This window comes from Mobula hypostoma, chromosome 6, assembly GCF_963921235.1.
Source record: "Mobula hypostoma chromosome 6, sMobHyp1.1, whole genome shotgun sequence".
Classification (NCBI taxonomy): Eukaryota; Metazoa; Chordata; class Chondrichthyes; order Myliobatiformes; family Myliobatidae; genus Mobula; species Mobula hypostoma.
Genome location: NC_086102.1, coordinates 120,727,597 through 120,746,752, shown reverse-complemented (window position 1 = coordinate 120,746,752; position 19,156 = coordinate 120,727,597). Strand labels below are relative to the sequence as shown.

The following is a 19,156-nucleotide window of genomic DNA, read 5'->3' as shown; positions in this document are numbered from 1 at the left end:
TTCACCGGCAACTTTGATGTGTGTTGCTTGAATTTCCAGCATCTGCAGAATTCCTGTTGTTTATGATCTGATCTCAGTTGTGACTTCCGGAAATTGAGTTGCTCGTGTTGAGTATATTTTTATTGTGATCTTCTTGTCTTTTGAGAGTCTGAATGGAAGCATAAAAAACAAAATACTCGTCAGATTGCCCTTTTAGTCACTTCACTCTCAATGGTTTGGTTTCCAGTAGTTCTACTGGCTGTAATACACACATCAGAAACTGTTTTGCTAATTTGCAAATATAACTGTTCCATTACGTGGAGTTTGAAGTATTTTCATATTGTATTTCTCATATTTTTCTTAAGACCTTGAAGGTAATTATTTGGCCCATTGACTGTCAGGCTCATAGAGTCATACAGCACAGAAATAGGCCCTTTATGTTTATGCTGACCTTAAATAATCTATCTGCAGTAATCCTGTTTATCAGTGCTTGGTCAGTAGCCTACTATGTGTTTTCAATTCAGTTATTCATCCAGATGCATCTTATATATTGTCAGTACTTGCTTCTTCCAACTTCTCAGGCAAAATGTTCCAGACTTCAACCATGTTCTGGATGAAATGTTCCACAGATTCCCTTATCCCTCTATGTTAACCTATCCACTCTAGTCTTGGACATCTTTGCCTTGGGGTAAGGTTTCTTGCCTTTTATCCTATGTCTGCCTTTCACAATTTTTGTATACCTCCTAGTGGGTCCCTTTTCAGTCTCCTGTGCTTCAGGAAGAATGTAACCTATCTTGTTTCTCCTCCTATCTGAAAGATTCATCCCCCCACCCCTCACCCAGGCAACATCCTGGTGAGGGCTGCATTCGAACATAGTGGCTAATACAACACTTTACAGTACCAGCAACCTTGGTTCAATTCCAACCACTTTCTGTACGTTCTCCCCATGACCACATGGGTTTCCTCCAGGTGCTCCGATTTCCTCCTACAGTCTAAAGACATACCAGTTCATTGGTTAACTGGTCATTGTAAATTATTCTGTGATTAGGCTAGAGGTAAATCGGGGATTGCTGGGTGATGTGGCTCAAAGAGCTGGAATGGACTATCCATGTTGTATCTCAATAAATCAATAAATATTTTATCTGCACAATCACAAACACATACTCATCAGTCTTATTACCCTACTTATTTCTCAGCACTCTCAAATGCCTATGAACTACATCTAATTTCTTTGCAACTCTCCTGTTGGGTCAATTCACAGGAACCAACTAACTTACTGGTTTTGTTTTTGAGAAACCTGCATAGTTGCAGGGCAAATGTGCAAATTTCACATCGACAACAATGATCAGTATCAAACCTGGAGACACAAGAAACTGCTGATACTGGAGTCTGAAGCAAAAAGCAGTCCACTGGAGAAACTCAGCCTGTCAAACAACATCTGTTGAGGGGTTGGGGTTGGGGTTGAGGAGGAAGGAATTGTTGATGTTTCAGGTTGAGGCCCTGCATCAGAATCAAATCCGGGTCGCTGGTTTGCATTGTGTGGCAGCAGCACTAACTGTGCTGGCTGATGAAGATAGTCCAGGATTCATGTTCCCTAGTATCTTACATCAATAATCTTTTTTTTTACAAATTTCGGTTGTTCTCATTAAGCTTCTGTTATTAATTCGCCCTTGCATTGTTTGAATCATTTTGATCAAAGCAAAGATAGGATTGAAAGAATTTGTATTTGCATAGTACCTTTAGTGTTCGAACTAGATTGCAGAGTACTTAAGTCAAAACTTTGGGTAAATGTTTCAGCCAATTTGCATAACAAATTCCTATAACTGTAATTAGATAAGCACCAGAAATCTATATTTCATGGTTGTATTTGATGAATACATGTTGACCAATATACTTGAAGGATCTCCTAGTTCTGCCTTGAGTGATGCTGTTACATCTTTAACATCCATCTAAGGGTCAACAGGACTTCAGTACATCTAATCCAAAAGACAAAACAGTCAATCAAGTGTCAGTCTAGTCATCCAGAATAATCTGGAATTGACAAAAATCCTGTTGAACCAAATCCGTGCAATAGATTTACACTCACATTTAAACATTTATTGTTTGAAATTGTTTTAAGTAACTATAACTCACTGTTTTCTTTATTCGCTATCATGGTGAATAGCTCGTGGAGTAAAAATGTCAGTTTTGCCCTTTTGGGGTAAAATGGTGAGTTAGTCAACAGTTCACCTGTATTGTTCTAAAGACTGAAATATATTCTGTGCATTTCTTTGAAACTTGGATATTCAGTTAAACTAACGACATCATTTGCTTTAATATAATTTAAGATGTATCATAATTCCCATTTAAATCAATGGTATGCTTTAAATTCAATTTTTGCATTGTGTTCCAGCAGAAAATAAATGGGAACTAGCCTTAACTTGTTTTACTTATCCAGAGCTCCAAAAGTTAATTTTGTTTAGGAGTCAGGAATCTTCTTCTGGTCCCACTAAAGTGACCTTGTTGCTCATCACATTAAATCTAGCAACACACATGAAAGTTGCTGGTGAACGCAGCAGGCCAGGCAGCATCTCGAGGAAGAGGTACAGTCAACGTTTTGGGCCGAGACCCTTCGTCAGGACGAACTGAAAGAAGAGCTAGTAAGTGATTTGAAAATGGGAGGGGGAGATCCAAAATGATAAGAGAAGACAGGAGAGGGATGGATGGAGCCAAGAGCTGGACAGTTGATTGGCAAAAGGGATATGAGAGGATCATGGGACAGGAGGCCTAGGGAGAAAGAAAAGGAGGGGGGGACCAGGGACCAGAGGATGGGCAAGTGGTATAGTGAGGGGGACAGAAGGAGAAAAAGGAGAGAGAGAGAGAGAGAAAAAGAATGTGCGTATATAAATAAATAACCGGTGGGGTACGAGGGGGAGGTGGAGCACTAGCGGAAGTTTGAGAAGTCAATGTTCATGTCATTTTGGATCTTCCCCTCCCCCTCCCACTTTCAAATCTCTTACTAGCTCTTCTTTCAGTTAGTCTTGACGAAGGGTCTCAGCCTGAAACGTCGACTGTACCTCTTCCTAGAGATGCTGCCTGGCCTGCTGCGTTCACCAGCAACTTTTATGTGTGTTGCTTGAAATTCCAGTATCTGCAGATTTCCTCGTGTTTGCGTTGTTAAATCTAGCAAGTTGCTTTGAATGCAGGTATATATAGATAAAATATTGAAACAAAATAAAGCACAAAGCTTTTGAGCTGAATAAAGATGTTTTCTTTCAATTACTACATGCCATATGGCCCTCAAAGCTCAATACAGAAAGAACAGATCAAAGATTAATTAAGAATGAATTGTATGATAACTTCAACAGGTAGAAACGAAGGGTTTATTATTAACTCCTCACGTTGTAGTGTGGGAGATATCACTTGTAAGTTTGTAAGCGCATGAGAAATGTAGGAATGAAGTGCATTGAAGAATTAATACACAATACTGAGTGTGGTGCACCTTTGTATTACCACTCAGTTCCAGAGTTGTTCCTTGATGCTTTGAGGATGAAAGAAGAGGCTTGGAAAAATAAATGGGGATATATTAGTATTCAATGCAGATGTCTAGAATATGACTTTATAACAACCACTCTTTCAGCTCTGCGTGATTAGAAGATCTTTTTATAACTAGTACTTAAATCCTTAAAGAACTAAGTTATCAAGTTAAAGACAGTGATCTTTATTCTACTTGGCCTATTATAAACATTGTAAAGAGAAACTGTATTTGTCTTGTTGCAAAATTAGTGACACTGGTTAAGTGCATTCTGAATCTTAAGATTCCATAAATAATTGAACAGGTTTTCACAATCAAAGATTCCTTATGTGATATGTGAAGAAAAAGTGTGTTATGTATGTTTTTAAGTTGGATGAAACAAAGATCTTTATCAGAGTACATGGGGGAAATGGGCTGGTTGCTTGTGCTGTTGCAATTACTGAGAACATCACTCCAGAAATTGCATTCCGCTGAGACATGCACCAAGAGCTGTCCCAGACAGTGAGTGCAGGAAACTGCACACCACAATATCTACAAAAACAAATGGCTAGGACTGCCTCAGTGACATACAGGTAATAATAGATCAGTGGTTTTAAAAAACACAATACAAATGCTATTCTTCTATATAATGACAGTTGTTCACCGTTCATTTTTGTTTACAAGTAGTTGAATATACTTCATTTGGCTGAAGCCTATTTTTCACCGTTCTCTGCTTCCTAATTGACTATCAGCCATGTGTATTTAGGAGAAAGAAGTGGAATGAGGGAAAAATATGGCCTTTCTTTACTCTGAACAGCTATCTGTACATGACAACATTTTTATTCTAAATGTTTTGTTTGTGTTTGCAGCAAACTCCATCAAGATAGAGATGCACAGCGATGAGGATGATGGAAAAGTTCTTAAACAGGTTGACCAGGCCAGAAGCAAAGAGGAAATGAACACCATGGAAGAATCTATGGTGGAAAGCAACGGGATGACTGAAAGCAACCAAGGGCAGGAGATACAAGCTGATGGAGGAGTACGACTTCCGAATGGTAAACTGAAGTGTGACATCTGTGGGATGGTTTGCATTGGGCCCAATGTTCTAATGGTACATAAGCGGAGCCACACTGGTAAGCAGCAAAAAAAAGTTGATTGTACACTAGATAAGAAATGTGTACTTCGAAAGGAACCAAATTGTGGTCCACTTTTAGCTATAGATACATTTTCCAACAGTTAAATTTAAAAATATCACCAGTGTGGTGCAATAAAGTAGAAATTGTGAGTAAATACATCTTTGTAATATTTTAAAGTTGCACAAACTCATGTATGCTGACATAATTAAGATTATTATCTAGTATTTTCAACCACTTTATAAGCCTGCTATAAAACAGTCTGAATTTTGCTGCCTTAGAAATAGCAATGTTAATAGTTATCGACAAAAGATAATGCAAAAACTAGAATTCCCAGATTACTAACTGTATTAATCCATTGTTTTTCTCATTTGCAAGACATACTTTCCAATTGCTGGTTATCATTTCGGATTTTGATTCTTTTAGTATTAAGAAGTTCTGGATAAGTAGTGTTTGCAAACTATGGAAAATTTACTGAAATCAGAGCCTACAAATTCCAGAATAGATCTTCATCAATGTTAAATTCAATTAGCTTGTAAATAGACATTATAAAATGAATTAGTTTTAAAAAATAGAATAGTAAATATTAGAGGTTGTTGTTTGTTGTAGTCTGTAATTTATCCATTTGCTTTACATTCTTAAGGTTATATTTTAAAATGATTAGGCTGCCACAAATGCTAACAATATCCAGATATCGTAAATAAATACAAAAAAAACTTGTAGAAAACTTACAGAAAAAATACTTGAGACTATGACTATAAAAGGAATGGGCATCACTGCTACTTACTAAGGTATCCATCAATGAAGGGGAGTGTTTGTAATGATTTAATTGTCTATTGTACCTTATTTACCCTTGAAACCTGTCATTGGTAGTTTGGAAAAGAATTGCCATTGAGGTCCCCTTAGCAGATTAACATGTCCAGACCTCCACACACTTGCATTGCAGTATGGAAGTCCTGGAATATATGGAGATCTGTAGCTAGTACATATGATATCCTTCTTTCCTGAGGAACCAACCTTTCAACTTTATGCCATTCAGTGTATGTAACTTAGACATTCACTTAAATAAGTCTTGTCCAGGAAATGTATGGCAAATGGAGAAATTTTAAACTTATTTTAGTTAATATGAATATTGTAAATATTATTTTATTAATTTTATATTTCATTTTACTAACTATTTTCAGTTATCTCTGATTCTGATGTGCTAACTGTTAAAAGATATTAGGGTAGTTTTGGCTTTAGTCTCAGTATCCATTTCCTGAGTCTGGGTCATCACTGGCAAGCCATTCTTGTTTTGTGGGATGGCTAATATTATGAAGTTTAGAATTCAATAGCTCCTGTGTGGTTGTATGAAGTTAGGGTGGCTGTAGGATGCATCTAGGGAAGACACAAAATATGTACATGGAGGTCAAGGTTAGGGTATCTTTTATAGTGTAATAACACATTCAGAAAAACTCTGTATGTCAGAAATGTTAAGGAAAGAGCCAACTATATGTTGATGATTCCAGTTTAATGATGACTTAAAGACCATTGTTGCACATGTTGCAGTAGATAGATATTGAGGCACCTATGTTTTACTGACTTGCTGATACCAAATTCTTTGGTTCTCAATGTCAGATAATGAACTATGACATTAAATATTGAAGGGAAATAAAATTATTGATACTAAAGAAGTATTAAAGAAATGCTTTTCTTAACCAAAATGCAATCTGAAAATTGGTAGGGAAACATTTTAAATATTTTAAGAAAATTGTTTGCATTGTGATGATTTCTGATAGTGCTGCTAGTTTTTTGGTTGGGCAAAAGACCAAAAGATCCTTCATGTCCTATTTCCATGCATAAGAAGTCTGAAAATGAGTGACATTTTAGAGTAGAATTTGAATGGTGTTTGCTTATGGAGGTTGTTTTGCAGAGTAGTAGAGGTTTGGCCAACTAATAATAGTTTGTCTGCCCAAGCTACCAAAATTCTAAATACTTGAATTTTATTTATGTTTATGCTCTTCATACTCATTTCCAAATATTTAGTTGGTTCTCTTTTACATTATCTTTCAAACAATGCCTCATTATATTCTTCCCAAAAACCTCTTTAATTTTATCTACAAATAAATCTAGGCTAATAGTCTCTTAATAGTAGCACAAGAGGTTCTACAAATGCTAGAAATCCAGAGTAACAAATACAAAATGCATGAGGAACTCAGCAGGTCAGGCTGTGGCTTAATACTAATTTACTAATATCCTTTCAATGTTGAACTACTTAAGATCTTCGATTATTTGGAAAATATTTGATAATTTATAAAAGTTAGTCCATTGGCAATGTATGAATTAGTGCTAAATATTATCATGTTTTTAGAAGTAAAGTCTACCCACTTAAATAAAGTAGAACACTGCACAAAAGGTAAAATAAAGCTGCTCTTTAATCACATCTGATTCTCTATAAATTTCATCTTGCTGGAAGACACCATTGAAAGTGCAGGCAGCTCCCAAAAAGAAAGAGCTAAAACCAGAATGACGGTCACATGGGTGCATTTTCATTGATCAAAGTACAAATATTTTGGGACATGTCACATACAGCATAAAAGATTTTGAAATGCAACGGATTTGATATAACAAGAAGGGATACAAACAGGAAAACTAAGAATTCATACAGATAAAAGGACATTACATTGTCACCATATGATAAAGTTGGGTCCAATGCCTTTAGCACTTTGTTTAATTTCATTTCAAATCACCTACTAAAGTTAAGTCTATTAGACAGATATATTTTCCAAGACTAATGTATTGGTAACATAGTTTGGATATAAATGTTTTTATCTGACATGAGCAAATGTTGGTTACTTTCTTACATGCCCCTTGGAATGAATTTATTACTTGAACTTTTTCCTTATCGAAAACTGTATTTCCAAGTTTTGAATTTCATGATGGAATTTTTGTCAACAAAGATTTACTAGTTCAATAATAAAATAACATGGTGTTTGTTTCAATTTAGATTGTGACGTAATAAATACTTTGGTAATGCCATTAAGTGGAACTTGATCTTTCCTAGAAGAGTGAATTTTTTGCAAGGTCAGGAAAATTAGGTGAAATTCAGCATGTAGAAACTTGCTAGCACCTAAAACAGGGTTTTTAGGGCAAGATGCATGTGGAGTTTGAGTTATCACTCTTATCTAGCTTATTGGATTCATACCTAATGAGAGGCACAAGGTGTGAAAAATTAGGCATGATTCATGCCATTTAAGGCAGCAAATCTTCTTAAAAATGATCTTCTCTGGCAAATTAATATGGGAAAATATGGTGAAACACATCTCGTGACTACGAGATGGCAACAATCAAGAGGTGGTCTCTCCTCCTCCTCTCTCCCCCTCTCTCCCCCTCTCTCCCCCTCTCTCCCCCCCTCCCCTTCTCTCCCCTTCTTTCACCGTCCCCTCTCTCCCCTCTCTCCCCTGGGGATGAATCCAATAAGCTAGATAAGAGTATTCATCATGCCAAGGCCCCTTTTAACTTTAATTCTGCTGAAGTGAGCTAGAATCTCAAGTCATGATCAAATCTTACAAGGGAAATGGTAAAATAATATAATGAGTCACAAAATTAGTTCTGATTTCAAATAACTGGGCCCCACGCTTCAGAGAAACCTTTGAATCTGTGCCCAAGGGTTAAACTAGTCACTCCCGCATAATGGTATTAATAATTGCTTCAGTCTTTTATTACAAAAAGTGTATGACAATCTTTGACCTGACCACAAATCAACAATGCTGTCCCTTTATATGGAATGTATTGTGGGGTGTATTGATAGTGGTGAGTTTTTGAAACGTGATTTGTAAAATTAACACACACACAATACACAGAATCAGAATCAGGTTTAATATCACTGGCATATGTCGAGAAATCTGTTGTTATGTGGCAGTGTTACATAATAAAAAACTATAAATTACACTAGGAAATATATAGATAAAATAAATTAAATTAAACCCTCCATGCATATGTATTTATTTGCCATCATGGAGGCCAGGTATTACTGTTCAAAAAAGTTGAAGTGAATACTAAATCTGGACCGAGTTATGGCCAATTCCCTCACTTCTTGCACATATATCCAAAAGAAAGGAAAGCGTGAAGAGAAATATATTTATTCCAGCTGAATATTGACTCCCAACTGACCTGGTGGTTGTTGTTGATTATCCAAATAAATTAAATTTTAAAGTGGGTTTACTAGTCAAGAAAAGAGTGAGTTCCTCTTGGAGAAACAATGGATACAAACAGTCTACTTATACTTGATTTACTCTAGTTGACCATTCTTATTCTCTTTATTGCTTTTTTCCCCCATATCCCTTACAGCTCATTGACTAAATCAAACTACGTTGTTGAACATATTACTAACCAAGGTCTCTGATAATTTGCTGAGCTAATAACAACTCATGCTTCCAGCAACTTTATACTCAAGTATAATCACAGACAAATTTGACTAGTAGTACTTGCCAGGTGCTCCATCATGCATTCTCTGATCCATAAAACTTAAAAGTATTGAAGTATTATTTTTCTGGCATTTATACATAAACAAACCTATTCCACTCCATCTTCTCTAGCCTTATCAACACAATACTTTTAACATTTCTTTTCCTTAATTAGCTCCATTTTAGCTGGCATTTGCTGTTCCATTTTGGATAGTAAGTTCTTCTATCACACTTCGAATACAGGAATTTCACTTGTTGAATTTGTTATTGAAATATGTTGGTGACTATCTTTTGTTTAAAATTTGTATTTATGGAACCTTGCAAGTGGAAATATCTTCACTTTGATTACCCTGTTCATCTCCTTCAGTAGATTACTGAGTCTTTTCTGTAGAAAAGAGGTGTGGCTTAGTGTCTTTTTTGATACTTACAAGCCTTCAGTTTTAGTATCGTCCTTCTAATTTTGTTTTCTCACCACCTTTTTGATAGTCCTTTATCCATTTTGTAATTTGGGATATAGTAAGTGTTATGTTTCATAACTCCGGAAATTAATCAAAAGAAAATCAAGGGAGAGCCAGGGATAACTCGTGTCTAGTTTCCTTACTTTAGTGAGTCTCCAGCATACGATATGGTGGCATAAAGGCATATGCCATTCATGTACTTTTACATATAATCCATAATGAATCACGTAAACAACACAATGCTTGATCAAACATATACAATATTCTTAAATATTACTGAAATATTAAATGCACAACACTGTTCCCTGCTTAGCTACAAACTCTTACTCAATATAAAATGAATCCCAACTATATACATAGTGTACTCTGTAATACAACTACCACGCAGATATCCCCAGCATAGTAAATTTTAAGTTGTCCCATTCTGGCCTAAAAATCTAATTGCTATGGAAACTTTCTTACTCCTGTAGAATAATGTCTTTCATGACAGAGGTGGAGGGGGGATCACTCTGCTTGGCAGATGAGACTTGTGGCTGTGAAACCATCTCAAGTTCTGGGGCCTCCTCCGTGGTGATGTAGGAGTTGACTCTGGATTCTGTCGCTCATGATGTGACATGACTGCACCTATACCATAAAGCAATTCATTACAGACAAGCTACACAGTACATTGTGAATCATAATGTGTGAATGCAGTGTCTGTCATCACCAGTTGCCTTTTGGAAAGCCACCTCACGCTGCTTTGTCCATTGCCATTTCTTCCTGAGCTGTAGTAAAGTTCAAGGGAAGGAGCACAGTAACCAAGGTTGACAGCAACCTGTTATAGTGATTGACAAATCCAAATAAGAACAACTGTGACACATCCTTAGTCTTTGGGGCGTGTGCCACTGTTTGAATTTTCTCTGCATCAACCACTGCTTGAATTTTCTCTGCACACTTGTGAAAAACTTGTGCATCAATGATGTGACCATAGTAAATGATACTTGGTTTCAAGAATTCACACTTGTTATGTTATGCATGAGCCTATAATCTTCAAACCTTTTTAAACACTGTCTCAAGATTTTGGAGATGTTCCTTGTCATCTAACTGGTAACAATAATGTCATCCAGATAACACTGAGTGTCTGTACAGCCTTGCAGCCCTTGGTCCATAGCTTTCTGCAGAGTGCAGGTACAGATGCTACTCCAAAAATAAGCCTATTATGTCAATAAAACCCTTCATAAGTGTTTATAGGGAGAAACATTTTGGGCTCTTCTTCTATCTCTATCTGTATGTAGGACTCAGCTGTTCGCTTTGCTGAAGAGTTTTCCTCCAGAAATGTTTGCAAAGATATTTTCTATCCTGGGAAGAGGGTATTGATCAACTTTCAGGACAGGGATGATGATGATTTTAAAATCACCAGAGATCCTGACAGGCCCATTCTTCTTGGCTACTTGGACCACTGGTGTTGCCCAGGGGCTCTACTCAACCTTGGAAAGAATTCCTTCAGCCTCCATGCGATATAGCTCACTGGCTACTTTATCTCATGTGGTATAAGTAACCAGATGGGCTTTATAAAACTTAGATGTGGCATTTTTATTTAATACTATTTTACCCTTGATATGTTTGAGATTTCCAGTGCCATTGTGAACACTGCTGTGGCATCATCCGGTACCTTTCTTAATTCACTTTCAGTTGACTCTGTTGCATGGGATGTGGCATGCAAATGATGGATGGATCGCCAATTATGATTTAGCTGCTTAGTCACTCACGTCACCACAGAGCTGACCATCCTGTTTTTACTGCATAAAGCCCAGTGTGGCTTGTTGATTGTTGTATTTCACTGTTACTAATGCCATTCTTACAGTATAAGTTCATAGTTGGACATCTGCAGGCTTCAGTTTAGTATTTTTGAAATGCCATTCAAGTGCATTTTCTGGAATGACTGAAACAGCCTAAGTAGTGACCAATTCCATTTTAATTAACTCGCCATTTACTTCTGGTGTAAGCCATAATGCTGGTCTCTTGTTAGTTTTCACATTGTAACTCTTAAGGCTACTCACTCCTGTGTCATAAATAGTCTCTCATCATCATCAGATATTTCCTCAAAGGCATGCAGATTGGTACGCTTTTTGAAACTGAAACTTTTTATTTTTACCTCTTCTGTAGTCTATTATTTATGTCTGCCCAGCATGCTCTTTGTATGTGTCCTACTTTGGTGCATTTTCTGCAAGTTTCATCTTTAAACTTGCACTTTTCAGGTGTATGTGAGCCCCTGCCTCAGCGATAACATAATTTGTTCAGCCAGGGAGGTTTCTGTTTGGATATTGTAATTTTGTTCATGCTCACTTTCATTCCTGACTACAACTCAACTACATCTCTGCTGTTTCCTTTGATACAGTGATTTCAACTACTCTTTTAAATGTGAGTTGTGCTTCAGTTAGGAGCCATTTTTGAATGTTTTCTTGTAAGATTCCACAAACCGAACAATGTCTCAATGCATCATTAAGCCTATTACCAAACTGGCAATGCTTAGACAACTTCTTCAATTCAGCTGTGTACGCTGAAATGCACACCCCTTCTATTTTATTTCACTTATAGAACCTAAAGTGTTCTGCTATCTTCTGTGGTTTCAGTTCTAAATGTTCTTGCATTACTTTCAAAATATCAGCAAAGCTTATTTCAGCTGGTTTGTTTGGAGCAGTCAAACTTCTAAGCAAACTCTATGCCTTTCCACCTAATGCACTCAACAAAACTGGCAATCACTTTTCATTGGTTATTTCATTTGCTTCAAACTACTGCTTAATCACTCGGTATACAAACTCCAGTTATCTGCTGTGGAATGGAATGCTTCTATCTTTCGGATATAGCCAACCATTTCTGCTTTTTTAAATTTATTATTATTATCATCCAATACTCACTGTCTATGAACCTGTGAATTGTGTCCATTTTCTGCCTTTTTTTTAAAACTCAGCTGTCTTCTGCTCTGATAAAGAAAGCACAATGTTTTTTTTTGAAAAACCTGTATGTCTCACTGTGCTTCAACAGGTAGGTAGTCATCTTGGCTTCATTTTAAAAGTTGCTACTCGTTGCCACTGTTATGTTTTGTAAATTCAGAAGTTAACCGAAAGAAAAATACAGGAGAGCTGGGGATAACTCGTGTCTAGTTTTGTTTTTCTTTACTTTAGTGAGTTGCCCACATATAACGTGGTGGCGTAATGACCTATGCCATTCACGTACTTTCACTTATAACCCATAATAAATTATGTAAACAACAAGGATGCTTAACCAAAACAATATATCTACAATATTTCTCAAACATTACTGAAATATTAAATACACGTCAGTATGTTTGAATGAATATCCAACAGATCTAACCTAATCTCTCTGCTTATCATTTCTATGTTTTTTGTTCGTTCCCCTCTCTCTCCCCCTCTCTCTCCCCCTCTCTCTCCCCCTCTCTCTTCCCCTCTCTCTCCCCCTTCCCTCTCCCTCTCCCTCCCCCTCTCCCTCCCCTCCCCCTCTCCCTCCCCCTCTCTCTCCCTCTCCCTCTCTCTCCCTCTCCCTCTCCTCTCCCTCTCTCTCTCCTCTCCCTCTCTCTCTCCTCTCCCCCCCCCTCTCTCTCTCTCTCTCTCTCTCTCTCTCTCTCTCTCTCTCTCTCTCTCTCTCTCTCTCCCTCTCTCTCCTCTCTCTCCTCCCCACCACATACACACACATTGGCCGTTTGTAGGTCTTCTCTTTTTTTTAGAGGGTACTTTTGGATTTCTTGTTTTATGACTGCCTGTAAGACGATGAATCTCAAGGTTGTATAATGTATCCAAACTTGATAATAAATGTACTTTGAACTTTTGAACCTCTGCAATGAACTCTAGTTTTTATTTGCATTTTAATGACCTTGACAACCTGTATTGCCTGTTTTATGAACATGTGCCACAACATCCTAGGTTCTACACATTTTCAGTCCTCAGTTTTTGCTCATCAAAGCAGGCATTATGGGAGGATAATGTTCTTCACAGAAGAACTTTATCCTCAATTTGCCCCAAATGATTTGAATCTGCTGATTTGATACAGAGAAACAATATTTGTGGGTTAACAATTATAATTAAGAAATGGAAAAAAAATACTGTTGCCCTAGGCTAGGTCTGGGGTCAGGGTAGGGTATTATATGCTAAGGCCTTTTCAAATCAAGAAGTAGATAGTGTTGGGTCTTTTGAAGAACATTGAGGTTGATGAATCCTTTGGAGCTTATGAAATCTATCCCAGGTTAATGAGAGAGGCAAGAGGAGACTGGTGGCTTCGTTAAAAATCTGAGTGAGGTACATTGTCACTGACATAAGTCATAAAATATGTTTTGTTTTCTGGTGACGTTACATGCAGATACAACAATTTTACTATAGTTTACAATAAATATAAATAATGCAGAAGAGGAATAGTGAGGTAGTGTTCATGATTTCATGGACCATTCAAGAATCTGATGGCAGAGGAGAAGAAACTGTTCCTAAAACATTGACTGTGGGTCTTCAGGCTCCTGCACTTCCTCCCTGGTGATAATAATGAGAAGAGAGTATGAATTGGGTGCTGATGGCCTTTCATGATGAATGCCACCTTCTTGAGGCCTGGCTTTTGAGGATGGCCTTGATGATAGGGATGGTGCAAAGGCTTGTGCTCATGATAGAGCTGGCTGAGCCTACAAACCTCTAAAACCCCTTACAAACCTATGCATTGGCACCTCCATAAAAGCCGGTGATGTAACCAGTCAGAATGCTCTCCATATGAAGAAATTTGCTTGTGTCTTTGGTGGCATACTGAATCTCCTCAAAGTCCTAATAAAGTATAGCAGTTAACATGTCTTCAATATGTTGGGCAATGTCTACAGTGTGTATATCCTTGCTACCCATAAGTGGAATGGAAAATAGCAAATGCTGTCCCTTTGTTTAAGAAGGAAATAGGTATAAACCAGGAAACTATAGGCTGGTGAGCCTCACAACAGTGGTAGCGAAGCTATTGGTGAGGAATCTCAGAGATAAAATCTATACAGATTTGGAAGAACATGGGCTAATTAGCAACAGTCAACATGTAGGGCAGGTCATGTCTTACAAATTTAATTGAGTTCTTTTGGGGAGGTGACCAAGATGATTGATTGGAATAGGGCAGTAGATGTTGGCTACGTGGATTTTAGTAAGGCTTTTGACAAGTCTTCTCATGGTAGGTTGATCAGGAAGATCAAGATGCACAGGATCCATGGTGAATTTTCAGGTTGGATTTAGCATTAGCTTGCCCATAAAGATTACAGGGGCATGGCGAAAGGATATTTTTCTGACTTAGAGGTCTGTAACCAGTGATGTTCCACAGAGATCAGTGCTGGGACTTCAGTGGTAATACATATCAATGACAGGGAGGAAATGCAAATGGATTACTTAGTAAATTCACGGATGATCCCAAAATTGGTGGAGTTGCAGATAGTAAAGAAGGTTATGAAAGTTACATATATACGAGTTGAGAAGTGGCACTTGAAGTCTAATCCAGGCAAGTGCGAGATGTTGCAGTTTGAGAGGCCAAATGTAAGAGGTAAATATACAGGTAATAACAGGACCCTTAATAACATTGATGTACAAAGGAATGCTGGGATCCATGTCCATATCTCCCTGAATGTACCAATGCAAGTAGATGGAGTGGTAAACAAAGCTTATGGTATGCTTGCCTTTATTGCTAAAGGTGTAGAGAAAAGAGTCAGGAAATCATGTCACAGTTGTATAACACATTGGTTGAGCAGCACTTGGAGTATTGCATACAGTTATGGTTGCCCCATTACAGGAAGGAGGTTAGGAGTGGCTTCAGAAGAGGTTTACCAGGATGCTGCCTAGATTAAGAATATGAGTTATCCTTATCCTTGGACAAACTTGGATTGTTTTATCTGGGGTGTCGGAGGCTGAGGTGACACCTTGCAAAAATTTATAAAATTACGAGAGCAATAGATAGAGTAGACAGTCAGAATTTTTTTCCCCAGGGCAGAAATGTCACATTTTAAAGGGTACAGCTTTAATGCGAGAGAAAGTAAGTTGAAAGGGGATGTAAGGAGTAAGTTTTTTTTACACAGAGAGTGGCAAGCATCTGGAACCTACTACCATTGTGGTAGTGGAAACAGATACAATAGTGCACACTTACTTGTAAGAAATGGAAGGATATGGATCATATGCGGAAAGGATTAGTTTAATTTGACGTCAAGGTCAGCACAGGTATTGTTGATCAAAGGCCCTCTTCCTGAGCTGCACTTTTTTTTATGTAATAAAAGGTGAATCAATTTATAGTTCTAAGAATGGGATCAACATTGGTTGTTCATAGAGTGGTGCAGACTAATTTCCCTGACAACATTTTGAAAGGAACATTATATACAGAACAGCATAATCTGATGCGGAAATCACCCAAGAAGTGCCTGAGCAAGTTTCTGGAGCCACACAAAGTGACCCGGAAATAGCTGTTATCAGATTGTCATTTATGTAATACTGAAATTACCAGTGTTGCATATCATATTTTTGAGCCCTGGCCCTCTTTTATTACAGTTCTTCAAATGCTTAATTTGACCTTTTGTAATTAACTAGTAACATTTCACCATATGATGATTTGATAATTAAATTGCTAGGGGCATGTCAGAATTCAGTAATTTGTTCATGAACAGCAGTGGTTATAAACCATAAATGGGATATAAAGATGGCGGTGTGCATAGTTGCAGCAGCTTCAAACTCTCCAAATTAGGTAAACATTGTACAATTTAGCCAACAGGAACTTCTAAGTATCAATGTCAGGTGTATTAACAGCATTAAGAGCTCTCAGCTCACTCTGACAGAACACAGAGAGTCAGAGATCACTATAACACTAGGGCAAGCCCAGATACCAGCCCCAGCTGGGAAATGCTGCAGACGGCACAACAAGAGGAAGTATAAATGTGGTAAGTGAGTTGGGATCTGTGCTTGCCCAAAAGCTGCACCTTTCATGTCCCCATTTCCAAGCGTCTTCCTTATAAACACCCAATCAAGCACTAAAATGGATGAAATCAGACTGAGATTTGCCACACAAAGGAATTTACTTGACTGCTGCATAATGATCTTCACTGATACCTGGCTGGATCATAACGTACCCGATGAATGTCTGGTGCACAAACTGTGATATCGTTGATAATCACTACTGTCTCAACCTGTAATATGCTAAAGTGCAGGCCATTTCACCTGCCAAAAGAACTCTCAGTTATTAATATCACAGCAGTTTACATTCTACCACAAGCCAACACTAAGTTAGCATTAGCACAACTGTCTGCCTACTCTGACTGCACCTTCATCGTAGCTGGTTATTTCAATCAAGCCAACCTTAAGACAATATTCCCTAAATTTTGCCAGAATGTGAAATGCCCACAAGGGACAACAGTACATTGGACCAGGTTTATTGTGGGTGCATGCAGGCTTATCCATGTCCTCACCTGGGACTGTCTGACCACCTGTCTTTATTTGTAACCCCAGCCTACAGACCACTGATAAGGAAGGCCAAACCAATTGCCAAGTCTATGACAGTATGGCCTGAGAGAGCTGTATCACAGCTTCAGGACTGCTTTGAGTGCACACACTGGAACCTGTTTGTATGCCAAGCAATGCATGATTCAAGAATTGACTTGCAGTAATACACCACCACGGTCATGCATTATATCAAATATTGTGTACACAATGGCACCAACAATTGATGTGTTCCCAAATCAGAAGCCGTGGATGAACCATTAAGTCAGGTCCATTTGATAATCAAGTGTTTGCAGTAAAAACACTTGATTTTCAAGATAATCTTATGCTTTTTATTTCTGCATTGTGTTTATTTTTAATTTTAAACATTATACATGTTGAAAGTTATTTTAACCGTGAAGCTTCCAGCCAACTGACCAATTACAGTAATGGCTGGATTCACACACGTTGTCATTGCGGTGGCTTGATAAAGCTGCAAATTGCAGTTGGTTGGAATCATATGTTAATTTCAATGTAAGTGTTTAAAATGCCACAGGACCATGATAAAAAAAACTGCATAATATAAAGAACTATGTCTCTGTTTCCCAATATTTAAGTACATATAAGCCTAGAAATTGAATTTTGCCTTTTGCTGTGCTCATTTACCCTGATAGTAAGAGAATCAAAAAGTCTGAAATGATGCTCAGCTGTCAGAAACCAGTGCACTGCTGTGAAGAGCCAAGAAAATAAAGAGGTAGGCTTTGCCCCCAAAATGGCACTAATTTTATTAAGGTCTGCTATTCAAAACCTTTTATGGACCCAGACATGGGTTCAGCAGCAGAGCAGGAGATCAGATGCGCTGAAATCTGACACCTATGTCTGATTTCAACATTGCATTACACAGACTTAGAATCAAAAATCCACGTATCAGAGTTAATCCAGCAGTGAGTAGAAAATTGGGCATTAAAGCAGAGATATACTGTGGTCATTTGGGAAGACCATGTGGCCAGGAATTTAAGATTCAGCATACTTTTGACCTCAACAAAGAGAGTAATCCAGACTGAGAGCATGTGTGGAGAACTTTACTTAGAATGCCATCCATATCTTTAACAGCTTTGGAAAACTGGAGCCAACAAGAAGGTTACATTTTAGAGAGGTCCAGAGAGGGTGTTGTTTTCCTTGAAGTTCTGTGGGAGCAAGTTCTTTGTTCAGGGAAATATCTTTGCCTCCTACTCCCATTTAAACCATGAAGACCAACTTAATGCCTCCAATAATAGAGTACAGCCAGTAGTGTCACACCTGAGACATCCATTGTAAAATTAATTCAACATCTAAGTGTTGGATAAAGCATTTCCTTTTAATCGTCACACAGTCTGTAAAATTTGGAAGGGGTTTGAGTAGTCAGCAGGCCCTTAAGAATATGCATAGTTAATTTTTCCAAGTTTCATTTAAAGAACAATAAAGCAACAAAGTAGCACAGTGTTGTCTTGGTTGTTTCACAAAGGTTATAGCTTCTTTGAGCTTGAATTTATTTAGTAAGGCCAGTAATGGGTGAAGTATGAATGTTGGTGTCATTTAGTGAGCATATGGGTACAACAGTGCCCAGTCCAATTTGCAACGGGCAGAATTTCAGCTGAAGTGATCACAAGTGCATCACTGCAAAAAACAATTTTTTTTCATGAGTTTATTAATCAATCCAGTCTCTAGATTATATTCTTTAAGTCCAAGCTGTATGTTGACAATATCCTAGTATTTTTAATTACAGACTACTTGATTAATGTGTTTAATTTAATTGGATATGTTTTAAATTTTACATGACAATTATTTGTATATGATTCAAGGGACACAAGGTATTTAATAAATTGCCTATTGCAACAATATTCTGGACTTGTGCTTTAAATAATATTGCTAACACAAACAACATAGCTGTATTGATAGAATTAATATCAATTGAGGATATAAGCAAAATTAGAGCCATTATATGAGCAGTTTTTCTGCTACATTTAAACCTGCACATTAAACTGAGCTCCATTTTATTTGAATTATCTGTCTTTATGCCTCTTAGCTGAATTTAAAGCTATTTCTTGCAGAGGCAGTTTCATTTGGGGGCAGTTACTCAAGGTAGGACTTGAATGCTACTACAGTGCAATTAATGTATACCGTAGTAATATTTTCTGCACCTGGTCCCCTT

General features: G+C 37.6%; 1 protein-coding gene across 10 annotated transcripts in view; it reads left to right on the top strand.

Annotated features, from left to right (window-relative positions):
* ikzf2 (IKAROS family zinc finger 2) overlaps positions 1-19,156 on the top strand; it is a 159,022-nt gene that overhangs the window by 106,921 nt on the left and 32,945 nt on the right. For 9 of the 10 annotated variants that reach the window (XM_063051575.1, XM_063051574.1, XM_063051576.1 and 6 more), the window contains one exon: positions 4,342-4,605. In XM_063051575.1, the coding sequence (XP_062907645.1) occupies positions 4,342-4,605 (264 nt within the window). The remainder of the gene's footprint in view (positions 1-4,341; positions 4,606-19,156) is intronic. The other variant, XM_063051573.1, reaches the window with a different exon arrangement.